The 23,154-nt window shown below is 43.5% G+C and overlaps 1 protein-coding gene across 1 annotated transcript in view; it reads right to left on the bottom strand.

The window, feature by feature from the left end:
* Positions 1-2,228: 2,228 nt before the first annotated feature.
* LOC134359587 (lamin-B1-like) overlaps positions 2,229-23,154 on the bottom strand; it is a 202,019-nt gene continuing 181,093 nt past the window's right edge. Inside the window, exons 14-17 of the mRNA XM_063073086.1 lie at positions 19,119-19,306; positions 17,859-18,028; positions 12,915-13,006; positions 2,229-2,526 (exon numbers count right to left, since the gene is read on the bottom strand). Of these exons, the coding sequence (XP_062929156.1) occupies positions 2,389-2,526; positions 12,915-13,006; positions 17,859-18,028; positions 19,119-19,306 (588 nt within the window). The 3' untranslated portion in view covers positions 2,229-2,388. The remainder of the gene's footprint in view (positions 2,527-12,914; positions 13,007-17,858; positions 18,029-19,118; positions 19,307-23,154) is intronic.

Raw genomic sequence — 23,154 nt, 5'->3', positions numbered from 1 at the left:
AGAGAGTCTGCAGAAAGACTTGGATGGATTGGAAGAATGGGCAGAGAAGTGGCAAATGAAATACAATGTTGGAAAGTGTATGATTATGCACTTTGGCAGAAGAAATAAATGGGCAGACTATTATTTAAATAGGGAGAGAATTCAAAGTTCTGAGATGCAGCGGGACTTGGGAGTCCTCGTGCAGGATACCCTTAAAGTTAACCTCCAGGTTGAGTCGGTGGTGAAGAAGGCGAATGCAATGTTGGCATTCATTTCTAGAGGAATAGAGTATAGGAGCAGGGATGTGATGTTGAGGCTCTATAAGGCATTGGTAAGACCTCACTTGGAGTACTGTGGGCAGTTTTGGTCTCCTTATTTAAGAAAGAATGTGCTGACGTTGGAGAGGGTACAGAGAAGATTCACTAGAATGATTCCGGGAATGAGAGGGTTAACATATGAGGAACGTTTGTTTGCTCTTGGACTGTATTCCTTGGAGTTTAGAAGAATGAGGGGAGACCTCATAGAAACATTTTGAATGTTGAAAGGCCTGGACAGAGTGGATGTGGCAAAGTTGTTTCCCATGATGGGGGAGTCTAGTATGAGAGGGCATGACTTAAGGATTGAAGGGCGCCCATTCAGAACAGAAATGCAAAGAAATTTTTTTAACCAGAGGGTAGTGAATCTATGGAATTTCTTGCCATGGGCAGCAGTGGAGGCCAAGTCATTGGGTGTATTTAAGGCAGAGATTGATAGGTATCTGAGTAGCCAGGGTATCAAAGGTTATGGTGAGAAGGCAGGGGAGTGGGACTAAATGGGAAAATGGATCAGCTCATGATAAAATGGCGGAGCAGACTCGATGGGCCGAATAGCCGACTTCTGCTTCTTTGTCTTATGGTCTTATGGTCTTAATTAGCTGAGGAGAGGATACTAGAGAGGGGATACCATGAGAGGCCTGCATCAGGCATTTTCATGCCTTACAAGGTGCAGATTGGTGGTCTGTGTGGGGAGCCACTCCTCGCATAGACACCAGAGCAATGTGTGGTTAAGTGCCTTGCTCAAGGACACAAACATGCTGCCACAGCTGAGGCTCGAACTAGCGACCTTCAGATCACTAGACGAACGCCTTAACCACTTGGTCACGTGCCCAACACAAATACCAGAGAGGGGATGATTGAACTATCAGCATTTTGCTAACTGCTACAGCAGCACGGCAGTCAGCACAACATGTTACAGCACCAGCTGTAATATCAATCGGGATTTAACTTTTTACTTTCTCTCCGTGACCGTGTGGATTTCCTCTGGTTTCCTCCCATACTCCAAAGATGTATGGGTTGGGGTTAATAAGCTGTGAGCTTGCTATGTGTGGTGGTACTTGCAAGCTGCTCAGTGCAATCCTCACTGATTTGATTTGATGTAAATGACGCAGTTCACCGTCTGCTTCAATGTACATATGACAAATAAAGCTGATTTTTATCTTAATATCTGGAGGACCCAGCTTGGCACTGTATATAGTTCCAGTCACCATACTACAGGGCAGACATGATTAGAGTGTAGGAGATTTATGATGACGTGGTCAGAATCAGAAAGCAGTGTCAGTATGAAGGGTTATATAAGCTGGTGTTGTGCCCTGAGACCCAGAAAAGGCTTAATAAAGGTGTATAACACTAACAAGGCCAAGAGGAAAAATGGGAAGGACCGATTCCCTCGGCAGGAGGTCAAGAACAAGGGGGACGAGACTGAAAGCAATTAGTGGGATTAAAGAGTAGGTGAGGGAAAGTTATTACACCCAGAGGGTGAAGGGGCTTGGAACTCGCTCGGAAAGGTGGTACAGGAAGAAATTCTCTTCACATTTAAGCAGAACCCAAAGGACTACAGAGCCAGTGTTGGAAGGTGAAGTTAGACTGGGTGTGCCTTTTACAACCAGCATGAACACACAGGGTTGAATGGCCTTCTGTGTTTTAGACGTTTGAATGGTGCAGACTTCCTCCTGACTTTACCATCCATCCTCTGCAGTGGGGAATCCTGAACACAAGGGGTCCGTGTGGTTCATAGCTGCAAGCACTGCCCTGGTTAGTGTAACCCATACATTGCTCTGGACCTTGTCTCTTTGGTCCATAGGGTCTTTAATATAAACCCGTGGCAGGCTCCTGTATTGCCTCTTTAGGCATGTCTCCGCATGTCAAAGAACCTTCAACCCAATAACTTTCACCAAACAAAGTTCTGGGGCAGTTTCCATGTGATCACTCATTCAGGCACAGCAGAACCCACTGCTTACACACCAGACAGCAAAATTAGCTCAAAGCACAAAGATTGACCTCAGCACGCGTTTGTGTGTTTCAATGGTTCTTCAGATGCAGACTCACAGACCTTGCCAATTGTCAAGACAGCAATATTTCTGTAAATTCATTCTTAATGTTGGGAAAGGATGCTTGGATAGGGTGACACCTGGCACCTAAAGTTGATGTTGCAAGGAGCCTTGGCAGAGAAGTGTTGAAGAGGCGAGGCAGGGGGAAGTTGGTCCACACACCGAACTCCACGATGGTGAGGCTAAAACACAGGAACAGGTAGAGTTACTGAAAAATCAAAGCACAGTTTCCCCCAGTCAGTCCTCGCTGCTGTCTACACTGCATGTGCAGTTCCTCATACCATACTCCATCTCACACCGTCACACACTTAACAGTATGTCATTGTAACTCACAAGTTGGGAGCTCTTTATTGTCATCCGTCCCTGACGATAGAGGTTGCTCCCGAATTCCTCACTAGTTTATAGTGAGAGGGGCAAAGTTTAAAGGAGATTCATGAAGCATTATGAAGCATTATTTTTTACACTGAGAATGGTGGATACCTAGAATGCATTGCAAAGGAAAGTGGTGGGAGCCGATACAATAGAGATGTTTAAAACACATTTTGGAGGGAGGGCACATGAAGAGGAAGGGAATGGTGGGGTATAGACCACATTGCAGGCAGATAACATTAGTTTAAATTGGCAGCCCAGATATGTTCCTGTGGACTGTGGTTCTACATTTTATGTTCTATGTATTTGCTGTGACATTCCTGTAGTTATGGGCCCTAGTTTCAGATTCCCCACACCTCAATCATCTGTACATCTACTGATCCAAGCCTTCCACCATTTACTGTACCTGATCAGCTCTCAGTCCTCTTCATGGCAGATGCAATTTAATGTGGATAAATGTGAAGTTATCCACTTTGGTGGCAAAAACAGGAAAACAGATTATTATCTGAATGGTGTCCGATTAGGAAAAGGGGAGGTGCAACGAGACCTGGGTGTCTTTATACACCAGTCATTGAAAGTGGGCATGCAGGTATAGCAGGCGGTGAAAAAGGCGAATGGTATGCTGGCATTTATAGCAAGAGGATTCGAGTACAGGAGCAGGGAGGTACTACTGCAGTTGTACAAGGCCTTGGTGAGACCACACCTGGAGTATTGTGTGCAGTTTTGGTCCCCTAATCTGAGGAAAGACATCCTTGCCATAGAGGGAGTACAAAGAAGGTTCACCAGATTGATTCCTGGGATGGCAGGACTTTCATATGAAGAAAGACTGGATAAATTGGGCTTGTACTCGTTGGAATTTAGAAGATTGAGGGGGGATCTGATTGAAACATATAAGATCCTAAAGGGATTGGACAGGCTAGATGCAGGAAGATTGTTTCCGATGTTGGGGAAGTCCAGAACGAGGGGTCACAGTTTGAGGATAGAGAGGAAGCCTTTTAGGACCGAGATTAGGAAAAACTTCTTCACACAGAGAGTGGTGAATCTGTGGAATTCTCTGCCACAGGAAACAGTTGAGGCCAGTTCATTGGCTATATTTAAGAGGGAGTTAGATATGGCCCTTGTGGCTAAAGGGATCAGCGGGTATGGAGAGAAGGCTGGTACAGGGTTCTGAGTTGGATGATCAGCCATGATCATACTGAATGGCGGTGCAGGCTCGAAGGGCCGAATGGCCTACTCCTGCACCTATTTTCTATGTTTCTATGTTTCTCTGGAGCAGAGATCACCACTCAAAGTGAAAATTAAGTTTATTGTCATCTGCACAAGTCCATGTAAGCACTGGTGCAATAAAAACTTGCAGCAGTATCACAGGCTTGTGGCATCATACAATCAGTATTCACAAGGAAAGCATAAATTATACAGATTTTTAAACAAGAAAACGCAGAACAAAAAAAAGTAGTCTTTCCTGATGGGTGTAACATTTATGTTCTGGAATTATTATCCACACCAGTCATGTCCACACTTTCCCCTGCACATCAGCAGCTTTTGGAGCAAGTATAACTTTCATTTCCAACTTTCAATCTTATTCAGTTCAAGATTTACCCAATACAAGATAGCGTTTTTCCTTTGTTCTAATGGCCTGTTTAAACATAGCTTCAGCAAACAAATAAAACACACTGTATTTAGTAGTATCACACAATCCCTACTAGTCTAGACACATGCTTAACATGGAGTTGTAAGGTCAAATGGGCCGTGAAGCCCAAGGTTTGAAATTCAATATTACTCTGCTACAGCAGAGTAGTGAAATCCTCGTGAGATTACAACGTGGTCTGACTGCCAGCTGACACAAATTGTAAAAGGAGTTCTGGACTCCCTCACTTTCACCTTTCTATTTAATCCAAACCTCCACTTCACCATCTCCTTTCAATCATAAAGTTATTAGCTCCAGCTCTGAGACGTGTGGATGTAATCTCGGACACAGAAAAAGACTAGATGCTATTCTCTATTTCCCTCTACATTGGTGGAGAGCAGCATTGTCTTTTGTGTTGTCTCTCAGAAGAAACTTCAAACGAGGCTGCAGCCTCAGCCAGCTCCGTCACAGGCACAACCCTCCCCACCATCGAGGTTCACGGATCAACTTTATTCACTATATACACTTACACCTGTTAGGAATTTGCTGTGGTCAGGGCATGACAGGAACAGCTTCTTCCTCACTGCCACTAGATTTCTGGAAGGTCCATGAACACCACCCCACTATTCCTCTTTTCTACTGTCTATTGATTTCTTTTATTGTAACTTAAAGTAACTTTTAACATCTTGCACTGTACTGCTGCCATAAAGGAAACTAATGTCCCGACATACGTCAGTGATAATAAAGCTGGTTCTGATTCTGAGCCTGTTTATGTAGGTGCACAGGGACCCCATGAGTATTTAAAAAAGAGCAGGTGAGGTCTGTCTGGTGTTACCCCGCTATTCACCCCTTAGACTAATTACCTATGGATTCTACATTACATCAGACACTACACTTCTGAAAACTGAAATAAAAGCTTTTTTTCCCAAAGTAATAAAGGATGCCTCTTAACTGTGCAATTTAGATGTTGCCTGGACGATTTCATAGTTCCTCTTTGTAAGTGGGTGGTTTTCCAGTTGCTCCAGTTTCCGTGTGGGTCAGTGGGTTAATTCTGGCTGCTGTAAATTGCCCCTCGTGTAGGTGAGTGCTGGGATAATCAGGAGGGAGCAGATAAGCAGAGATCTGGGAGGGCAAATGGGATTAAATGGGAGTGACCCAATAGACCTGAAGGGCTGTCTTGAGAAAAAATGAGATCAGTTTTTGTTTTTAAAGAATTCACCCAGCTAATAGAAAGCTTGCATAAAAATTATAACAACCCTAGTCAATGTTAAGGTGAGTGAATCATTTTCGAAGTGTGGTATGAGGTTTATCAACTCTTACCAGTTTGTCTTCGTCCAACGATTTCCTGTTTGTCTTATGATTATGGAATAATTTAAGTTTTAGCTCTCTGTTCAGGTCAAGACTGATGTTGTAAAGAAAACACACGAAATGTGTTGATTGGAGTAGATATTATTTTGGATAAACCTCTATAGATGCGTGATGGAGAGTATATTGACTGGCTGCATCAGTAGCCCAAAGCCCTTGAACAGAAAATTGGACAAAAGTAGTGGATATGGCCCACTCCATCACGGTAAAGCCCTCCCAACCATTGAGGGCATTTACATGAAACACAGTTGTAGGAAAGCAGTATCCATCATCAGGGACCCCCCACCACCCAGGGCACGCTCTCTTCTCACTGCTACCATCAGGAAGAAGGTACAACAGACTTGCACCACCAGGTTCAGGATCAGTTACTACCCCTCAACCATCAGGCTCTTGAACAAAAGGGATAACTTCACTCGACTTCACTTGTCCCTTCATGAAAATGTTCCCACAAAAGATTGACTCACTTGCAAGCACCCCTCATCTCGTATTCTCAATATTTATTGTTTATTTATTTATATTATTGTTTCTTCTTTTTGCGTTTGCACAGTTTGTTGTCTTCTGCACTCTGGTTGAACGCCCTGCTTGGGTGGTCTCTCATTGATTCTGTTATGGCTACTATTCTATAGATTTGTTGAGTATGCCCACAAGAAAATGAATCCCAAGGCTATATACGGTGACATATATGTACTCTGATAATAAAATTTACTTTGAACTTTTGATATTTAAACCTTCAAAAGACATTTAGCAGGCACACAAACCGACAGGTAATGGAGGGATTTAGACCATCTGTGGACAGATGTGCTGTTTAAATTGGCATTGTGGTTGGTGTAGAAATCACTGGCATACTCTAACAAACTTCAAATGATGCACTGTACAAAATGTCCTCTCTAGTTGCACCATAACCCAGACTGGCAACTCCAATGTAGACCAACCCAAGAGGATGCAGCAGTCTTACCCTGTTCATCACGGGCACAGCGCTCCCCACCACCAACAGTATCCACTCATACCATCTCCTTGCTGCTACTGACTAGCAGAGGAACCGAAAGCTGAAGGCCCACATCACCAGATTCAGGAACGGCTATTTCCCTACAACCACCAGGTTCTTGAACCAATTTCCATAACCCTGAACCTACCTCAGCAATGGAACACCTCTTCAACTTCAATGGACTGGTCCCTGAATGTGTTTTTTCCCCTCAAAGTCTAAAGTCCAACATAAATTTGTTATCAAAGTACGTATATGTCACCACGTACTACCTTCAGATTCATTTTCTTACAGGCATTCCCAGGAAAACAGAAATGCAATGGAAGCAAAGAAAAATGACACACAAACAAAACAGACAAACAACCAATTTGCAGAAGAAGACAAACTGCACAAATAAAAACGAATAAATAAATAATACTACGAAAATGAATTGTAGAATCCTTGAAAGTGAGTCCATTAGGTTGTGGAATCACAGTTGAGCACAGTATCTCTCGTGACTGTCTTTCTAATTCATGTATAATTTATGTTCTGTGTGTTGTCTGTAGCTATGTGCCTGTAATGCCCCTGCTCATTGTACCTATTCATCACCATACTTGTGTACAAGGCAATAAATTACTTGATTTGCTGTTGTAACAACAAAGCCCAGCTTGAAGTGTGGAATTGCTTTAATAAAAATGATGAATTGGCAGCTTGTTGCTAGGCATCCGCCTTTGCATGAAACAATTCTCGGGTGTACAGTATGTCAGCCAAAAGACCAGAATTATTGCTTAATCCTTGCTTAGCTAATTTCAGGTGGTGAATGATGTGTCAAAATATGCACGCGGCTCCCAATGTTGTCATAATAAACTCTGAAAACAAAGACAAATGTGAGAAGTTTGAAAACACATGGGGAGGTTTATAACTGGTTTTGCAACTGTGGCATATGCTTCACAAAGGCTTTTCAGATCATAAAGTGGTGGTTGTTTCCATTTTTACACAATCTTCCCTTAGACAATCATGTGAAAATGTGAAGGATCTCCGACCTGATTGACAGTTTGACAGGCTGCAGTGTAAATCCCCTTGCCTGTGACTGTCTCCAGATTCGCAGAATAAATTTGTAACTCCCTGATGGATTACTTCCAATTGTACTTGAACTTCAATATATATTGCATTTGATAGAAAGCTGAATACTTGCTAGATATGCAGAAGAATAAACATTACTAACTTAAAAGATGAGAGGGAGAATCAGAGAGGATTGGTAGATGTACAATTTTAACAGAGCGAATAAAACAGGTAACTTCTAATCATTTCTAGAGATATCAAAACTCAATGATTTTGAATATATGACTTTGCCTTTTAAAATAGACAGTTAATAAGGCATATCAAAATCAATCTAGTTTTTCCTTTCATGATATCAGATGTTTCCAGTGCCTACAGAAAATGCAGCTAGGCACCGGAAAGATTTGTTAACTTGAAAAGTAAAGCTAGGTTGATTTGGATAAGCCTAACTCTACCTCAGCAATAGAACACCATGGACCGGTAATTAGATACTGGGGAATTCAATACTGGGTTACTAAAATTCCCTGGAATATAATAGTAATATTACTTTACCTACAGTTATTGACACAGAATTAGAAAGCCAATGTATGACACCTCATTCTCGAATCTAATTTAATGGTAATTAAGCTTCCCATTATTTTTCAAACTCTCTGCAGAAAATGGCACCTCATAAGTAACCTGCTTCTGTGTAATGACAGCTAATATCTGGAGGCCCAAAAGAGAACAATTCAACTGTTAATTCTAATTTTTGCAAATGCAGAATTCTCCATGAAGTTTTTAACACGCAAGAAAGCTTGCCAACACTTCTACTTCCTCAGGAGGGTAAAAAAAATAGCTATTTCTCCCTGTCGACTCTTACTAATTTTGTAGAAAGCGTTCTAGTTGGATGCATAATGGCTGGTATGGCAACGGCGCTGTACATGACCGCAAGAAACCGCAGAGTTGTGGACACAGCTCAGCACATTATGCAAACCAGTGAACTCTGTCTGCACTTCTCGCTGCCTCAGAAAAGCAGCCAGCATAATTAAAACCTCCATCCAGCCCGGACATTCTCCCTTCTCCCCCCTCCCATCGGGCAGAAAATGCAGGTGCCTGAAAGCACATACCAGCAGGCTGAAGGATAGATTCTATCCCAGTATTATCAGACTCTTGTACGATAAGATGGACTCTTGACCTCACAATCTACCTCGTTATGATCTTGCACTTCACTTTCTCTGTAGTTTTTACACTCTATTCTGCATTTATATTGTTTTACCTTTTTCTACATCAATCAATTGTGTGAAGATTTGATCTGTATGAACAGTACACAAGAAAAGCTTTTTGCTGTATCACTGTATCTTGGTACATGTAACAATAATAACCAATAATAAACCAATTTAGAGGTACAGAGGAGATGTCAGGGGTAAGTTTTCTACGCAGAGAGTGGTGAATGCTTGGAATGGGCTGCCGGCGGCAGTGGTGGAGGCGGAAACGATAGGGTCTTTTAAGAGACTCCTGGATGGCTACATGGAGCTTAGAGAAATAGAGGGCTATGGGTAAAGCCTAGGTAGTTCTAAGGCAGGGACATGTTTGGCACAGTTTTGTGGAATGAAGGGCCTGTACTGTGCTGTAGGTTTTCTATGTTTCTAATTCCAATAATCAACGTCCTTCTTTCCCTGTCCTTATTTCTTCTCTGCTTGACTGGGACCTTCTCACAATCATTCCTCCAATTCAACTTTGACTGGCGTGTTTCATTGGATCAGGAGATAGACCATTGCTCTAATCGTAATGTCATCCATTGCAAATCCAGCAGGTTACAACACAAATTATTGATTTACCTACTTGTTTAGATTTATGGTACAGAACATGTCTTTCCAGCCCTTCGAACGGTGCCGCTCAGCAACCCTACTCCTAGCCTCATCACAGGACAATTTACAACGACATATTAACCTACTAACTGGCATGCCTTTGGACTGTGGGAGGAAACCCATGCACCCATGGTGAGGAACGCCCGAGCTTGCTTACAGAGGATGCCAGATTTGAACTCCGTGATATGACGCCCTGCATTATAATAGCATCGCGCTAACCACTACGCTACTGTGGCGCCCAACTTCCTAGCTAATCAATAATGCAAACATTGTGATACCCAACACAGCAAGATCACAGAGTCATGAAGAGATACAGCACAGAAACAAGCCCTTCTGCCTACCCTGAACATCAAGCACCCAGTTTTACGTTCATCCAACCCTGACCCATTTTGTTCTCACCACATTCCCATCAACACCTCCAGATTCCACCACTCTTGTGCACATCAGTTAAACTCCCCACGCCTCATTTTAGGGGCGTGGGAGCAAACTGGAGCACTCGGAAGTAACCCAGGCAGTTACAAGGAGAACATTCAAATTCCGCGGAGTGGCTAAGGTCAGGATTGAACCCGGTCTCCGGTGCTGTAAGACTGCGGCTCTATCAACCCTGTCATGGTGATGTACTGGCTCCTTACATGGGAGCACTGGGACATTGTGATAATACTGATCTACCAGGATTTGCTTCAAACAGTGAAGTTGTGGTGAAGGCTTTGCTCTGTGATTTTGGCTAAAATTATACAGAATTATCCAAAATATGAATCATTTGAGAAGTACAGAAAAAAATCTGAATGGAATGAATGCCGTAGACACAAACTTGCAAAAACATCTCTCCCCCTCTCTTTCCCTCCCTTTCTCCCTCTCTCTCTCTCTTTCTCCCTCTCCCCTCCTTCTCTCTCTCTCTCCCTCCCCTATCTCTTTCTCTTTCTCTCTCTCTGTCCGTCTCCCCCCCCCCTTCCATCTCCCTTTCTCTTCCTTTAATGTGTAGGGGATATTATCCCAGAAAACCACCTGCATCATCTGCAAATGCATCAAGAAATGCGTGCTGAAAAAAATGTTATTTACCTACTTATTTTTTTCACTCAGATTCTGTGAGAGCGATTTTTAGTCCCAATCTTGAATTTTTGGGCAGTGATTTGTGAATGGTGTAAGGGTGAACCTCAGTAACATAAATAGCCGTAATAACGGTGTCGCAAGTACACACTGTACATTTCAAATACACTGTACATAGAGCCTGACCTGCATTAACGATCAAACTTCACCAAGATGCAACTGAGGGAGGACGAGGCATTGGGGGCTGGAATGCCAAGTTCTGCTTGGACTGCAAGTGCTGCAATGGTGTGCAGTTTTGCTGAACACTAGCCTTCTGTTGTCCTGAACTATTCTGTAAATAGTAAGGAAAAAATCGTAAGCTTAACTAAACACTTTGATCTTACTCAAAATGTCCTACATTTGAAGAAATTTTGTATGTCACCAAGGACTTTAGCAAATTTCTACAGGTGTACCATGGAAACATTCTAACTAGCTGCATCACTCTCTGGTATGGACAGAAAAAGGATAAGAAAAAGCTTCAGAGGTTTGTAAAGTCAGCCAGCTCCATCACGTGCACTGGCCACCCCACCACTGAAGACATCTTCAAAAGGCGATGTCTTAGAAAGGACTCCACCACCCAGGACATGTCCTCTTCTCAATTCTACCATCAAGGAGGAGGTACAGGAGCCAGAAGACCCACACTCAACGTTTTACTAACAGCTTCTTCTCCTCTGAACATTTCCTCACTATTTTTGCACCACTTATTTAAATTTTAAAAATATATATTTCTTATTGTAATTTATGGTATATTTTATGCATTGCACTGTACTGCTGCCGCTGAATTGATTCTGATTACAAAGTAACCCAAAATTTTTTTTCAAAGCAATGACACATGGTGAGTGAGGAGTGCGTGGAACTCTCTGCCACGGGCAGTGGCAGAGGCAGATACATTGGGCACATTTATGAGACTCTTAAGTTGGCACATAGGTGAAAGAAAAATGCAGGACTACGTGGGAAGGAAAGGTGAGATTGATCTTGGAGTAGTTTAAAAGTACAGCACAACATCATGGGCTGAAGGCGCTGTACTTCCAGAATAAGGAGCAACCTGTTTAAGATGGAGACCTTGGGGTCCACGCCTATAGATCCCTCAAAGTTCTATGTTCTATATGGAGGAAGTACTTGGAGGGTCGTGACTATTTGGAATTTTCCATTTCACTTTTCTGTTTAGGTAGAGTCATTATATGATGAAGGGGTTGTTGGATAATGGAGGAGTCAATGGTCATGGAATACAGGCAGGAAAAGTAAAGTCAGGGTCACAATCTGACACATGGAGAAGAGTCAGGGGTCAGATGACCTATTCCTGCTTCTACTTATGTAATAGAAACATAGAAACATAGAAAATAGGTGCAGGAGTAGGCCATTCGGCCCTTTGAGCCCGCACCGCCATTTATTATGATCATGGCTGATCATCCAACTCGGAACCCCACCCCAGCCTTCTCTCCATACCCCCTGACCCCCGTAGCCACAAGGGCCATATCTAACTCCCTCTTAAATATAGCCAATGAACTGGCCTCAACTGTTTCCTGTGGCAGAGAATTCCACAGATTCACCACTCTCTGTGTGAAGAAGTTTTTCCTAATATCGGTCCTAAAAGGCTTCCCCTCTATCCTCAAACTGTGGCCCCTCGTTCTGGACTTCCCCAACATCGGGAACAATCTTCCTGCATCTAGCCTGTCCAATCCCTTTAGGATCTTATACGTTTCAATCAGATCTCCCCTCAATCTTCTAAATTCCAACGAGTACAAGCCCAGTTCATCCAGTCTTTCTTCATATGAAAGTCCTGCCATCCCAGGAATCAATCTGGTGAACCTTCTTTGTACTCCCTCTATGGCAAGGATGTCTTTCCTCAGATTAGGGGACCAAAACTGCACACAATACTCCAGGTGTGGTCTCACCAAGGCCTTGTACAACTGCAGTAGTACCTCCCTGCTCCTGTACTCGAATCCTCTCGCTATAAATGCCAGCATACAATTCGCCTTTTTCACTGTCTGCTGTACCTGCATGCCCACTTTCAATGACTGGTGTGTAATGACACCCAGGTCTCGTTGCACCTCCCCTTTTCCTAATCGGCCATTCTGTGATAATGTACAGAGGTTCTTTGATGAGGAAATGCATCAACTTCTGTAACGTCTAGACAAAAGTTGAGTTCCTTTGCAGGAGCTTCGTTCCAAAAACACCCTGCACCTTCCAGCCATGACCATAAGAGCATATTACTTAGGCCATTTGGCCCATCTACTCAACAGTAAGTGAACTTACTGCTGTGGAGCATGCTGTCAGCCGTCTGTTGTTTCTCTGGAGAGAGTATTTCTTGCACTGGGTTGTAGCAGCAGATCCTGGGCAGATGTTAGCTGTACCAATAAATAGAGAAATATCAATAACAGGAATGAAAACAGGCAAAGAATACAACATTGAGAAGACACAGGAGAGAAATAGGCTATTTGGCCCATTGATGTTAGTTATTTAGTAAACTTATCCTCACGTATTGAGGCTAACAAAACCTCAGGGTTTTGCTAGTTTTAGTTGCACTGTTACTGAGTTCCTCCTGACACCACTTTGACACACCCCAGCTCACATGCTGAGGTATGCTTCACTGTTCTGGATCTTTCTCTCAGAGGACATGGTTCTCTCCAACAATCCAGCCAAATTTTCAAACATGAACTTCTGTGACTTTGTTTTGGCTCAGCAAAAGTAGGCCGAGTTCCTGCAACTGGTCCTCACAAGTTAACCCTTTCAGTCCTGGTATCATTCTGGTGCATCTCCTCTGCACCCCATCAAAGTTGAACCTATCAAAGCTCCACCAGGAGTACTATTGAAGACATCTTTAAAAGGAAATGCATCAAGAAGGCGGTGTCCATAATTCAGAACCCACATCCCCAGGACACGCCCTCGTCTCATTACTACCATCAAGGAGGAGGGACAGGAGCCTGAAGACACAACTCAATGTTTTATGAACAGCTCTTCCCTTCTGCCATCAGATTTCTGAATGGAGAATGAATCCATGACCATTACCTCACCATTTTGCCCTCTTTATGCACCACTTATTTTTATATATACACTTATTGCAATTGATAATATATTTCATGACATACAGTAAACCTGATTCTGATTCAGATTCCAAAGACCTCATTGTCTACAAGTATGCTACCTATGAATCTGGCACTCATGAAATCAAACCTAGGCCCAAACCTTGAACCTTTTGAACAAATACGTATGTGCACGGCGCACATTGAGAACCAGTCACTGCCTGTGTAAAATGGTGATTGATCTCCAGACCATTTGTGTCAAGTGGCTCCCCGCAGTGTGCTATTGGAAAGAATAATCTTTCATTACATGCTGTATCTTGTCATTTCAAAGGTGATCACTACTTGCAAGTTCAATACATTGCGAGTTAACGTCATTACCATCAGATACTTAAGTGTTTTCATGTGTTTATTAATGTGCGTTAATGCTTTTTGGAACATTACAGGGCATGTTTATCTTTGTTTCAGGGAACACCAGAGACAAAGTTCAAAGTAATTTTATTATCAAAGTACTTATATGTCACCATACACAAATGTGAGATCCATTTTCCTGTGACCATAAGCTGTAAATTCAAGAAACACAATAGAATCAATGAAAGACTGCACACAACAGGATGGCCAAACAACCAATGTGCAAAAGACACCAAGCTGCAAATCCAAAAGCGAATAAAAAATAAATAATAATAATAATACATGTATTAAAATATAATAGATATCAAAAACAAGAGATGAAGAGTCCTTGAAAGTGAGTCCATTGGTTGTGGGAATAAATCAATGATGGGGCTAGTGACTTTGAGGGAAGTTATCCCCTCTGGTTCAAGAGCCTAATGGCTGAGGGGTGCTAACTGTTCCTGAACCTGGCACTGTGAGTCCTGAGGCTCCTGCACCTTCTTCCTGATGGCAGTAGTGAGAAGAGAGCATGACCTGGGTGGTGGGGGTCCCTGATGATAGGTGCTGATTTTCTGCGACAGCGCTGCATATTAATATGCTCAATGGTGGGGAGGGGTTTATCTGTGATGGACCGGGCCCTATGCATTACTTTTTTTTGGATTTTCCATTGAAAAGCACTGGTGTTTGCATACCAACCAGTCAATATACTCTCGACTACACATCTATAGAAGTTTGTCAAAGTTTTAGATGGCATGCTGAACCTTTGCAAACTTCTAAGGAAGTTACAAGCTGCCATGCTTTCTTCGCGATTGCAGTTATGTGCTGGGCCCAGGACAGATCCACTGAAACGATAACACCGAGGTATTCAAAGTTGCTGACCCTCTTCACCTCTGATCCCCCCAGTGAGAACTGGACCTCCAGTTTCCTCCTCCTGAAGCCAGTAATCAGCCGTTTAGTCTTACTGACATTGAGTGAGAGGTTGTTGCTGTGACACCACTCAGCCAGATTTTCAATCTCCCTCCTGTATGCTGATTCATCACCACCTTTGATTTGGCCAATGACAGCAAACTTAAATATGGCATTGGAGATGTGCTTAGCCACACAGTGATAAGTCTAAAGCACGTAGAGCAGGGGGCTGAGCACACAGCCTTGTGGTACACCTGCGCTGATGGAGAAGATTGGCAACTGCTCCTCCCATGGGTTCACCACCCGAAGGATGCTCTCACATCAGCCTCAGACACTGAAATCACAAGGTCCTCAGAGCTGTGGGCATTCGTGAAGGTATTGAAGCCAAGGTCTTGAAGTTTATTATTTAATTTGAGGGGATGGTGGTATTGAATGCCAAGCTGTAATCAATAAAGAGCATGCTGATGTATGCATTTTTGCTGTGCAGACGGTCCAGAGTTGAATGAATAGCCAATGAAATGGTATCTGCTGTGGACCTGTTGTGATGGCAGGCAAATTGGGACATAAGAAATAAGAGCAGGAGTAGGCCATTTGATCTGTCGAGACTGCTCCACCATCCAATAAGATCGTGGCTGATCTGACCATGTCGCTTCTCAGGCAAGAGTTGATATTTTTCATCACCAATCTCTCAAAGCACTTCATCTTAGCCACTGAGGCAGATTATCACGTTCTTCTAAGGCACCAGTATAACTGAAGCCTGCTTGAAGCAGGAGGTACCAAAGCGGGAGGTTAATGATCTCAATAAACACTTCAGCCAGTTAGTCAGCACAGGTCTTTAGGACTCAACCAGTTACTTTGTCTGGGCCGAGTGCTTTCCATGGGTTCACCCTCCCAAAGGATGCTCTCACGTCAGCCACAGACACTGAAATCACAGGGTCATCAGGGGATGGGAGTTCATAAAGGTTTCTCCATGCTTAGATGGCCAAAGCAAGCATAGAAAACATTGAGCTCATCTGGGAGTGAAGCCTTGCTATCTATGTCACTTAGTTTCACTTTGCAAGTGGAAATAGCATTCAACTCCTGCCACAGCTGTCGAGCATACCCCGGTGACTCGTTTGGTCTGGAATTGCTACTCTGCATGTGAGATGGCTTTCCAGAGATTGTAACTGGAACTCGTGTATCTTACTTGGTCGCTAGACCTGATTGCCACTGATCTGGCCCTCAGTAGATTGTGGATCTCATGGTTCTTCCAGACCTTCTGGCTGGGGAAGATTCTGAATGATTTTGTGGGGACACACTCGTCTACAACTGTTTTCAGAAAGTCCGTGACAGACACTATGTAATCATTCAGATCCTCTGATGAGTCCATGAACACAGCCTAGTCCATCAACTCGAGGCAATCCCATACCGCACCTCTGCCTCCTGTGATCACCTCTTTGTTGTCCTAATCCCTGGAGCTTTGCTCTTTAGCCTCTGCCTGTACACAGGTTGGAGAAGGACAGACGACTGATCAGCTTTCCTGAACTGCAGTCTAGGCATGGAACAGTAGGCATTCCTTATCATAGTACAGCAGTGGTTGAGTGTGTTGGGTCCCCGCTGCTGCAAGTTATGTGCTGATGATAATTGGGAAGAGATTTCTTCAACTAACCCAGAGTGAAGGTCCTGACTATAATTTGAAATGCATTGAGGTGGGCTGTTTCTTATTTCATGACAGCAGCATTCAATATCTCAATTGACTGGTTAATATAGACTTTTGGTGGTAAGTAAACTACCGTCAGGATGAGGGAGGAGAACTCTCTAGGTGAGTAGAACAGTCAGCACTTAATCATTAGATGTTTCAAGTCAGGGGAACAAGAGTGCAACAAAACAGCCACGTCTGAGCACCACCAAGAGTTTATCGTGAAACACAAACCCGAGCTTTTGCCTTCTCCAAGTCAGTGGTCCAGTTCAGCCTGTGTATCGAGAAGACTTTGGGTCTGATCACTGAATCTGGTGTGTCCAGAGTGAGCCATGTCTCTGTGAAACACAGAATGCAGCAGTTCCTCATTTCCCTTTGATATAGAATATTTCTCTTATGTACTCAACCTTGATCTCCAGCAACTGTAAAGGAAGATCCCATGTTGTTATCCCTGCTCCTCTCTCTTGAGGATAAAAGGAATTTCGTACATCTGTTTAGACAAAGGGGCTTGATCCAAAATGCTAACTACCCATTTCCCTCCTCAGACCTTGCCTGACCTTTTGAGTTCTCCAGCAGTTCGTTTCTTGTCCCAGATTCCAGGATCGGTGTCTCACCTGTCTCCTTAGTGTATATCTTTCCTGGGCTGTGGTGTCCATCTAAAACTGAATACTGTGAAGCCTCATCTAACATGGTGAGGTGTGGGCAGGAATTCTCCAGGCTGCTGCATATCAAAACCAGTGGTTCCTTCTTTGAGATGCCTCCAATTTTAGCAGCACCCACCCATGAGACCATCACCCAAGCCAAGCACCGCCAGTGATGACACTGTGGACTGAGGTTCGGCAGGATTCGCGACTGAGAGATACCCAGGCACAGTAAAGCTGTGCTGGATTCACACTGATGCATTTGGCACTATGTGAGGGACAGGAGAGGCGCTCATATGCTTTCTTGATCATGGAGGTCTATGTGGTTGGAAAGACAAGCTATTAGTGATGTTTACACCTGGGAACTTGAAGCTCTCAATTCTTTGCTGTAAACAAGAACATGTGCAACCACCCCTCCCCACAGCAAGCCTGAAGTCAATGGCCAACTATTTTGTTTTGCTGACATTGACACTGCATATTGGTGAGGAAAGGAGGGAATGAAGATTGGTTGTTGGTGGTGGAGGAGGGGTTGGGAGTGGTAAAAGATCAACAATTTTTGCCTCACCCGAGAGAGGATCAGGTTGACTCGATTGCGAGCCGGCGTCCCTGCTCTGACTGCTCCCTAAATTTCCATTGGACTGGGTCCTGGGTATGTTGAAATCTGGATGTGTAACAGAAGCCGTGCTCTGCGTCCAAGGGGATCGTGTTGCTGAATTCATACAGGTAGGCTTCTCCCTGAAAAACAAAAACTAGGGCATTAGGGTGCTCAAACTAGGCTGACTGGTGGCAGACTTTCTGAACCTACAGCCTATTCTTCTCACAAACAACAGAAAATCCACAGGTACTGGAAATCCAAACAACACACCCAAAATGCTGGAGAAACTCAGCAGGTCAGGCAACATCGATGGAAAAAAGTAAACAGTCAACATTTTGAGCCGAGACCTTTCATCAGTCCTGATTCCCACCCTGCAATGCCTGAACAGCAGGAGGAACTCAGGAGATCAGGCAGCATCTGGGAAGAGGATTAACCAATCACTATTTTGGGCCAAGACCCTTCATCAGGACTAGAAAATAGGCAGGAATTAGCCAGAATAAGAAGGTGGGGGGGGGGGGTGAATGGAGTACAGACTGGTGAGTAATTGAGAGTAAGTGCTGGGGAGAAGCTGGGAGATGATAGGTGGAAAAGGTAAAGTGCTGAGGAAGAAGAAGTCTGATAGGAGAGGAGAATGGCCAATCGGAGAAAGGGATGGAGGAGGCGTACTGGAGGGAGGTGATGGGCAGTTGGGGAAGGGAAGGGATAAAAGGGGAACCAGAACGGGGAACGAATTCTTCATCTACCAATCCACCTCACTGTGGCCTTTGCATTTTATTTGTCTAGCCGCACTGTAATTTCTGTCACTGTTACATGATATGCTGCATTCTGATTTCTCTTTAATATCTCAGTGTACTTTTATATAGCATTGAGTTTCTCTTGGTACACTTGACAATAATAAACCAATTACAATTCCAAGAGAAGAAAAACTATTTAGTTATAATAGTGAAATCCAATGTGTATTCTCTCCTGGTTCTGATGAAGGATATTCAATATGAAACATTCACTCTGTTTCTCTCTCCACAGGTGCTGCCCGACCGACCGGGTCTTGCCTAAGATTTGGTTTTGGCGTCCTGTTTCGGACTTCTGGCCTCTGCAGTTTTGCGCTTTTCATTCAGTGAGTGGGTGTAGCACTCCTGGACCTACAGCATGAAGAGTACTGACTCCTCATCTCAGAGGGGCTTTGGGGATGAGAACACATATCAGTCTCAGTATTTAGGTAAGTCCACCTACTTTATTGACAAAGCTGTTGACGGAACACAACAGCGGTCCGAAGTTGGCTCTTCCCTTTCCTGATTCGGGTGATAGTGAACTTGATAATCAGTGGTCGAGATGCGATCGCAGTCTCTGAACTTTTCCACATCTTTGCATCCGTTCTTTACCTTTGAGCTCCCAGGAGCGGGTGTGAACCAAGTAACAGCCTGTGGGAGGATCAAAAGGTGGTGAAAAATCAACCTGACACATTCAAACAAAAGGGAATAGAATGCACATTGACATCAAACTGCAGCAGAACAAGCAAGCGTATATTCTCCGACATTGAAACAGTCCACTAGCGCTGCCACAGTGGCGCAGCTCCAGAGACCCAGGTTCAAACCTGACCTCTGGTGCTGCATCGTCGGGAGTTTAAGGATCCTCACTGTAAACAAATGGCTTTGCCCCCCACACCCCCAAAGACATGAGGTTTGCTCCATGTAGTATCATGGTCTGGTACAGCAATTCAGGTGCACGGTAACATAAGAAGGTGCATAGAGTCGTGGGTCAGCACAATGCACTTTTGGCCCATCTCTCCCACTATCAGGACTATCTGCATGAGGAGCTGCCTAGAGAAGGCAACTCATAATCATCATAGATCCCCACCATCTGGGCCATGTCATCTTCTCGCAGATACCATTGGGAAGGAGGTATAGATGCTTTAAGTCTGACTCCACCAGGTTCAAGAACAGCTACTTCCATTCGAACCTTGCCCCAATCAGCACAGCCCTATTCACCATCTCAGTACAGCCGTACCATGAGCACTTTGTACTAGAATCGATGTTGCTTCTTCTGTTTTGTGTTCTTCTACAAAGTAAGTGTAATTTATATTTATGTTTTTCTTGTGAACGTTAGTCCCTAATGCTGTGTGCCTATGATGCTGTTGCAAGTAAATTTTTCATTGAGTTTGTGCACACATGTACTGTGCAGATGACAATAAACTGATCCGATCTAAGAGAGGGGTAGAACCTGGGGGGAATTGATGGGAATGTGGGGAGTACGGATTATAGTGAAAATTAGTGGGGGAAATGAGATTGCTCTGTGAGCTAGTATAGACTTGGTGGGCTGAATGGCTTCCTTCTAAGTTGTAAGGAAGTACAGAATATACGGCCCCCTTTCTTTAATCTGACTTTTATGCTGGGTTCTGTTTCACAGTCTGCAGCTTCCTGTGTAAGTAACCACTGTTCCTCTCTGCTAGACTGCTGAGGAGGGTTTTTTACCCCAGTTGGTTGATTCTGAGGGCCGATATAAGCCTGCCCATTGTTTCTTTACTCAAGTGTATGCGGGGTATTGATGACAATAAAATCTACCCTCAGCACCTTACAGCAACACTGTCTCTTCTCACTTTCCCCCTCCTATCAGGCCAGGTAGAAGATCAAAAGCATGAAGCACATGCACAATGATCAAGGACACCTTCTAGCCCACTGTTATAAGACTCCTGAATGGACCCTGGTATGTTGGAGATAAACTCTTGACCTCACAATCTACTTCATTGCAACCTAACACCTTATTATCTGCCTGCACCCTGCATTTTTCCTGTAAATGTAAACTTAACACTATATTCTACATTCTGTTATTGTTTTTCTCTTGTACTATAGAGTCATAGAGCAGTACAGCATAGAAGTAGGCCCTTCACCCCATCTAGTCTGTGCCAACTATTATTCTGCCATTGTACTTAACTTTTTTTGCGAATGATTTGTATGGCTGGTTTGCAAAGCTAAGTTTCAGACGTGGCAATAATAAATGAATTATCAACCGATACCAATACGAATGAAAACAGTGATGGTGTTAACCACTAGAACAATATTTTCTCTGGCCTATTCTTTTAAGATAGCAGCTGCTTGAACCGTAAGCTCAAACAAGCACAGGAAGACTATCTCCCCGTATTTGGCCATGAAAGGCAAGACACAAAGAAAATGTACAGGGCGGCAATTCCACCACAAAACGTTAGATGTCACCCTTAGGCAAGATACTCACTGGGATCTTTCATCAGGTGGGTTAACCAACACTTCCAATACTGGATGGGTTTAAACAAAAATAAAGAACTAATTGGCAGTCCGGCTATATTCCAGAAGATAAAATCCTAGTTCCGATTGGTATAAACCCATGCCCCTCAAGTGCATTTGTTGTTAACACAAATAACTATTTCTCTGTATGTTTCAATGTACATGTGACAAATAAACTTGAATCTTAAATCTTGAAGCAACACACATCAAAGTTGCTGGTGAACGCAGCAGGCCAGGCAGCATCTCTAGGAAGAGGTACAGTCGACGTTTCGGGCCCAGACCCTTCTAGGTTACATTTCAAGTCCAGGAAAAGATGAAATATGAAAGCAAGCCAGCAAATAATATCAAAGTAGATAGTAAATGTTTTTTCAAGTATGTTAAAAATAAAAGAGAAAGAAGAGTGGATGTATGACCACTAGAAAATGAGGCAGGAGAAATAAAAACGGGGGACAAGGAGATGGCTGATGAACTAAATTAGTATTTTGCGTCAGTCTTCACTGTGGAAGACACTTGCAGTATGCCTGACGTTGTAGTGTGTGAAGAAAGAGAAGTGGGTGCAGTTACTGTTACAAGGGAGAAGGTGCTCAAAAAGCTGAAAGACCTGAAGGTACATAAGTCACTCGGACCATATGAACTGCACCCTAGGGTTCTGAAAGAGATTGTGGTGGCATCTTTCAAAAATCATTGGACTCTTGCAGGAGAGTCTAGGACAAGAGGGCACAGCCTCTGGATAGAGAGACGCCCTTTCAAAACAGAGATGCGGAAAAATTTCTTTAGCCAAAGGGTGGTGAATTTGTGGAACTTATTGCCACATGCATCTGTTGAGGCCAGGTCGTTGGGTGTATTTAAGGCAGAGATTGATAGGTTCTTGATTGGACATGGTATCAAAGGTAATGGGGAGGAGGCCGGGAACTGGGGTTGAGGAGGAGACAGAGAAAAAGGATCAGCCAGGATTGAATGGCGGAGCAGAGTCGATGGGCCAAATGGCCTAATTCTGCTCCTATGTCTTATGGTCTTATGGAAATATGCTGACTGGGTGACGATGGAAGGCAGTTAAAAATGGATTAAGTTCCCTTGGCTGTACAATGTGTTGTTAATGTTGGATATTCTGTGTCAAGCTGTACATGTTAGGCCAAATTATGTAAGTAAAAGGAAAACAAAAATCAATGTTGGCCAAACATCTACAACTCTATTGACTCCTGAAGGTAATGCTCAAGTACATAACAAGACAAATAGAATCGACCGACAGTGGTCACAGAAAAAAAGACGAGGATTTGCATGGATCCACAAGATCTCAACCAAGCCATCAAAAGAGAGCACTATCTGCTGCTCACGGTTGAAGAGGTTGTCTCCCACATGCCTAATGCGAAATACTTTTCAGAATTAGACGCAAATCAAGGTTTCTGGCAGATCAAGCTGGATGAGGAAAGTTCCAAATTATGCACTTTCAACACGCCCATAGGGAGATATCGTTTCCTGCGTCTACCCTTTGGGATTTCTTCTGCATGAGAGGTATTCCAGAGATCCGAGTCACATCAATATCACATGGTAAAATTGGCTAGTCCTCCAAAGAGAAAGCAAAGGTGGGTTCGAGTTACAGAGTTATCCAGTTTCACAGCATGGACAGGCCCTTCAGCCCAACTCATCCATGCTGGCCGAGAAGTCTCCAATCTTGCCCCATTTTCCTGTGTGTTGTCCATTTGCCTCTGAATCTTTCTTATCCTTGTTTCTGTCCAAATATCTTTTAAACATTGTAATGTACGTGCCTCAACCACTTCCTCTGGCAGATCATTTTGTATACATAGCCACCACCCTCTGTGTGAAAAACTTTACCCTGTCCCTTTTAAATCTTACTCCTCTCACCTTAAGTTTATGTTCTCTAATTGTAAACTCCCCTACCCTGGGCAAAAGACAGTGAACTTATCACTGTCCCTGTGATTTTATAAACTTCTATAAGATCACCCTTCACTCCAGGGAAATCAGTCGAAGCTAATCCAGCCTCTTCTCATAAC

This window comes from Mobula hypostoma, chromosome 20, assembly GCF_963921235.1.
Source record: "Mobula hypostoma chromosome 20, sMobHyp1.1, whole genome shotgun sequence".
Classification (NCBI taxonomy): Eukaryota; Metazoa; Chordata; class Chondrichthyes; order Myliobatiformes; family Myliobatidae; genus Mobula; species Mobula hypostoma.
The sequence above is the reverse complement of the archived record's forward strand: the minus strand, read 5'-3'. Positions and strand labels throughout refer to the sequence as shown.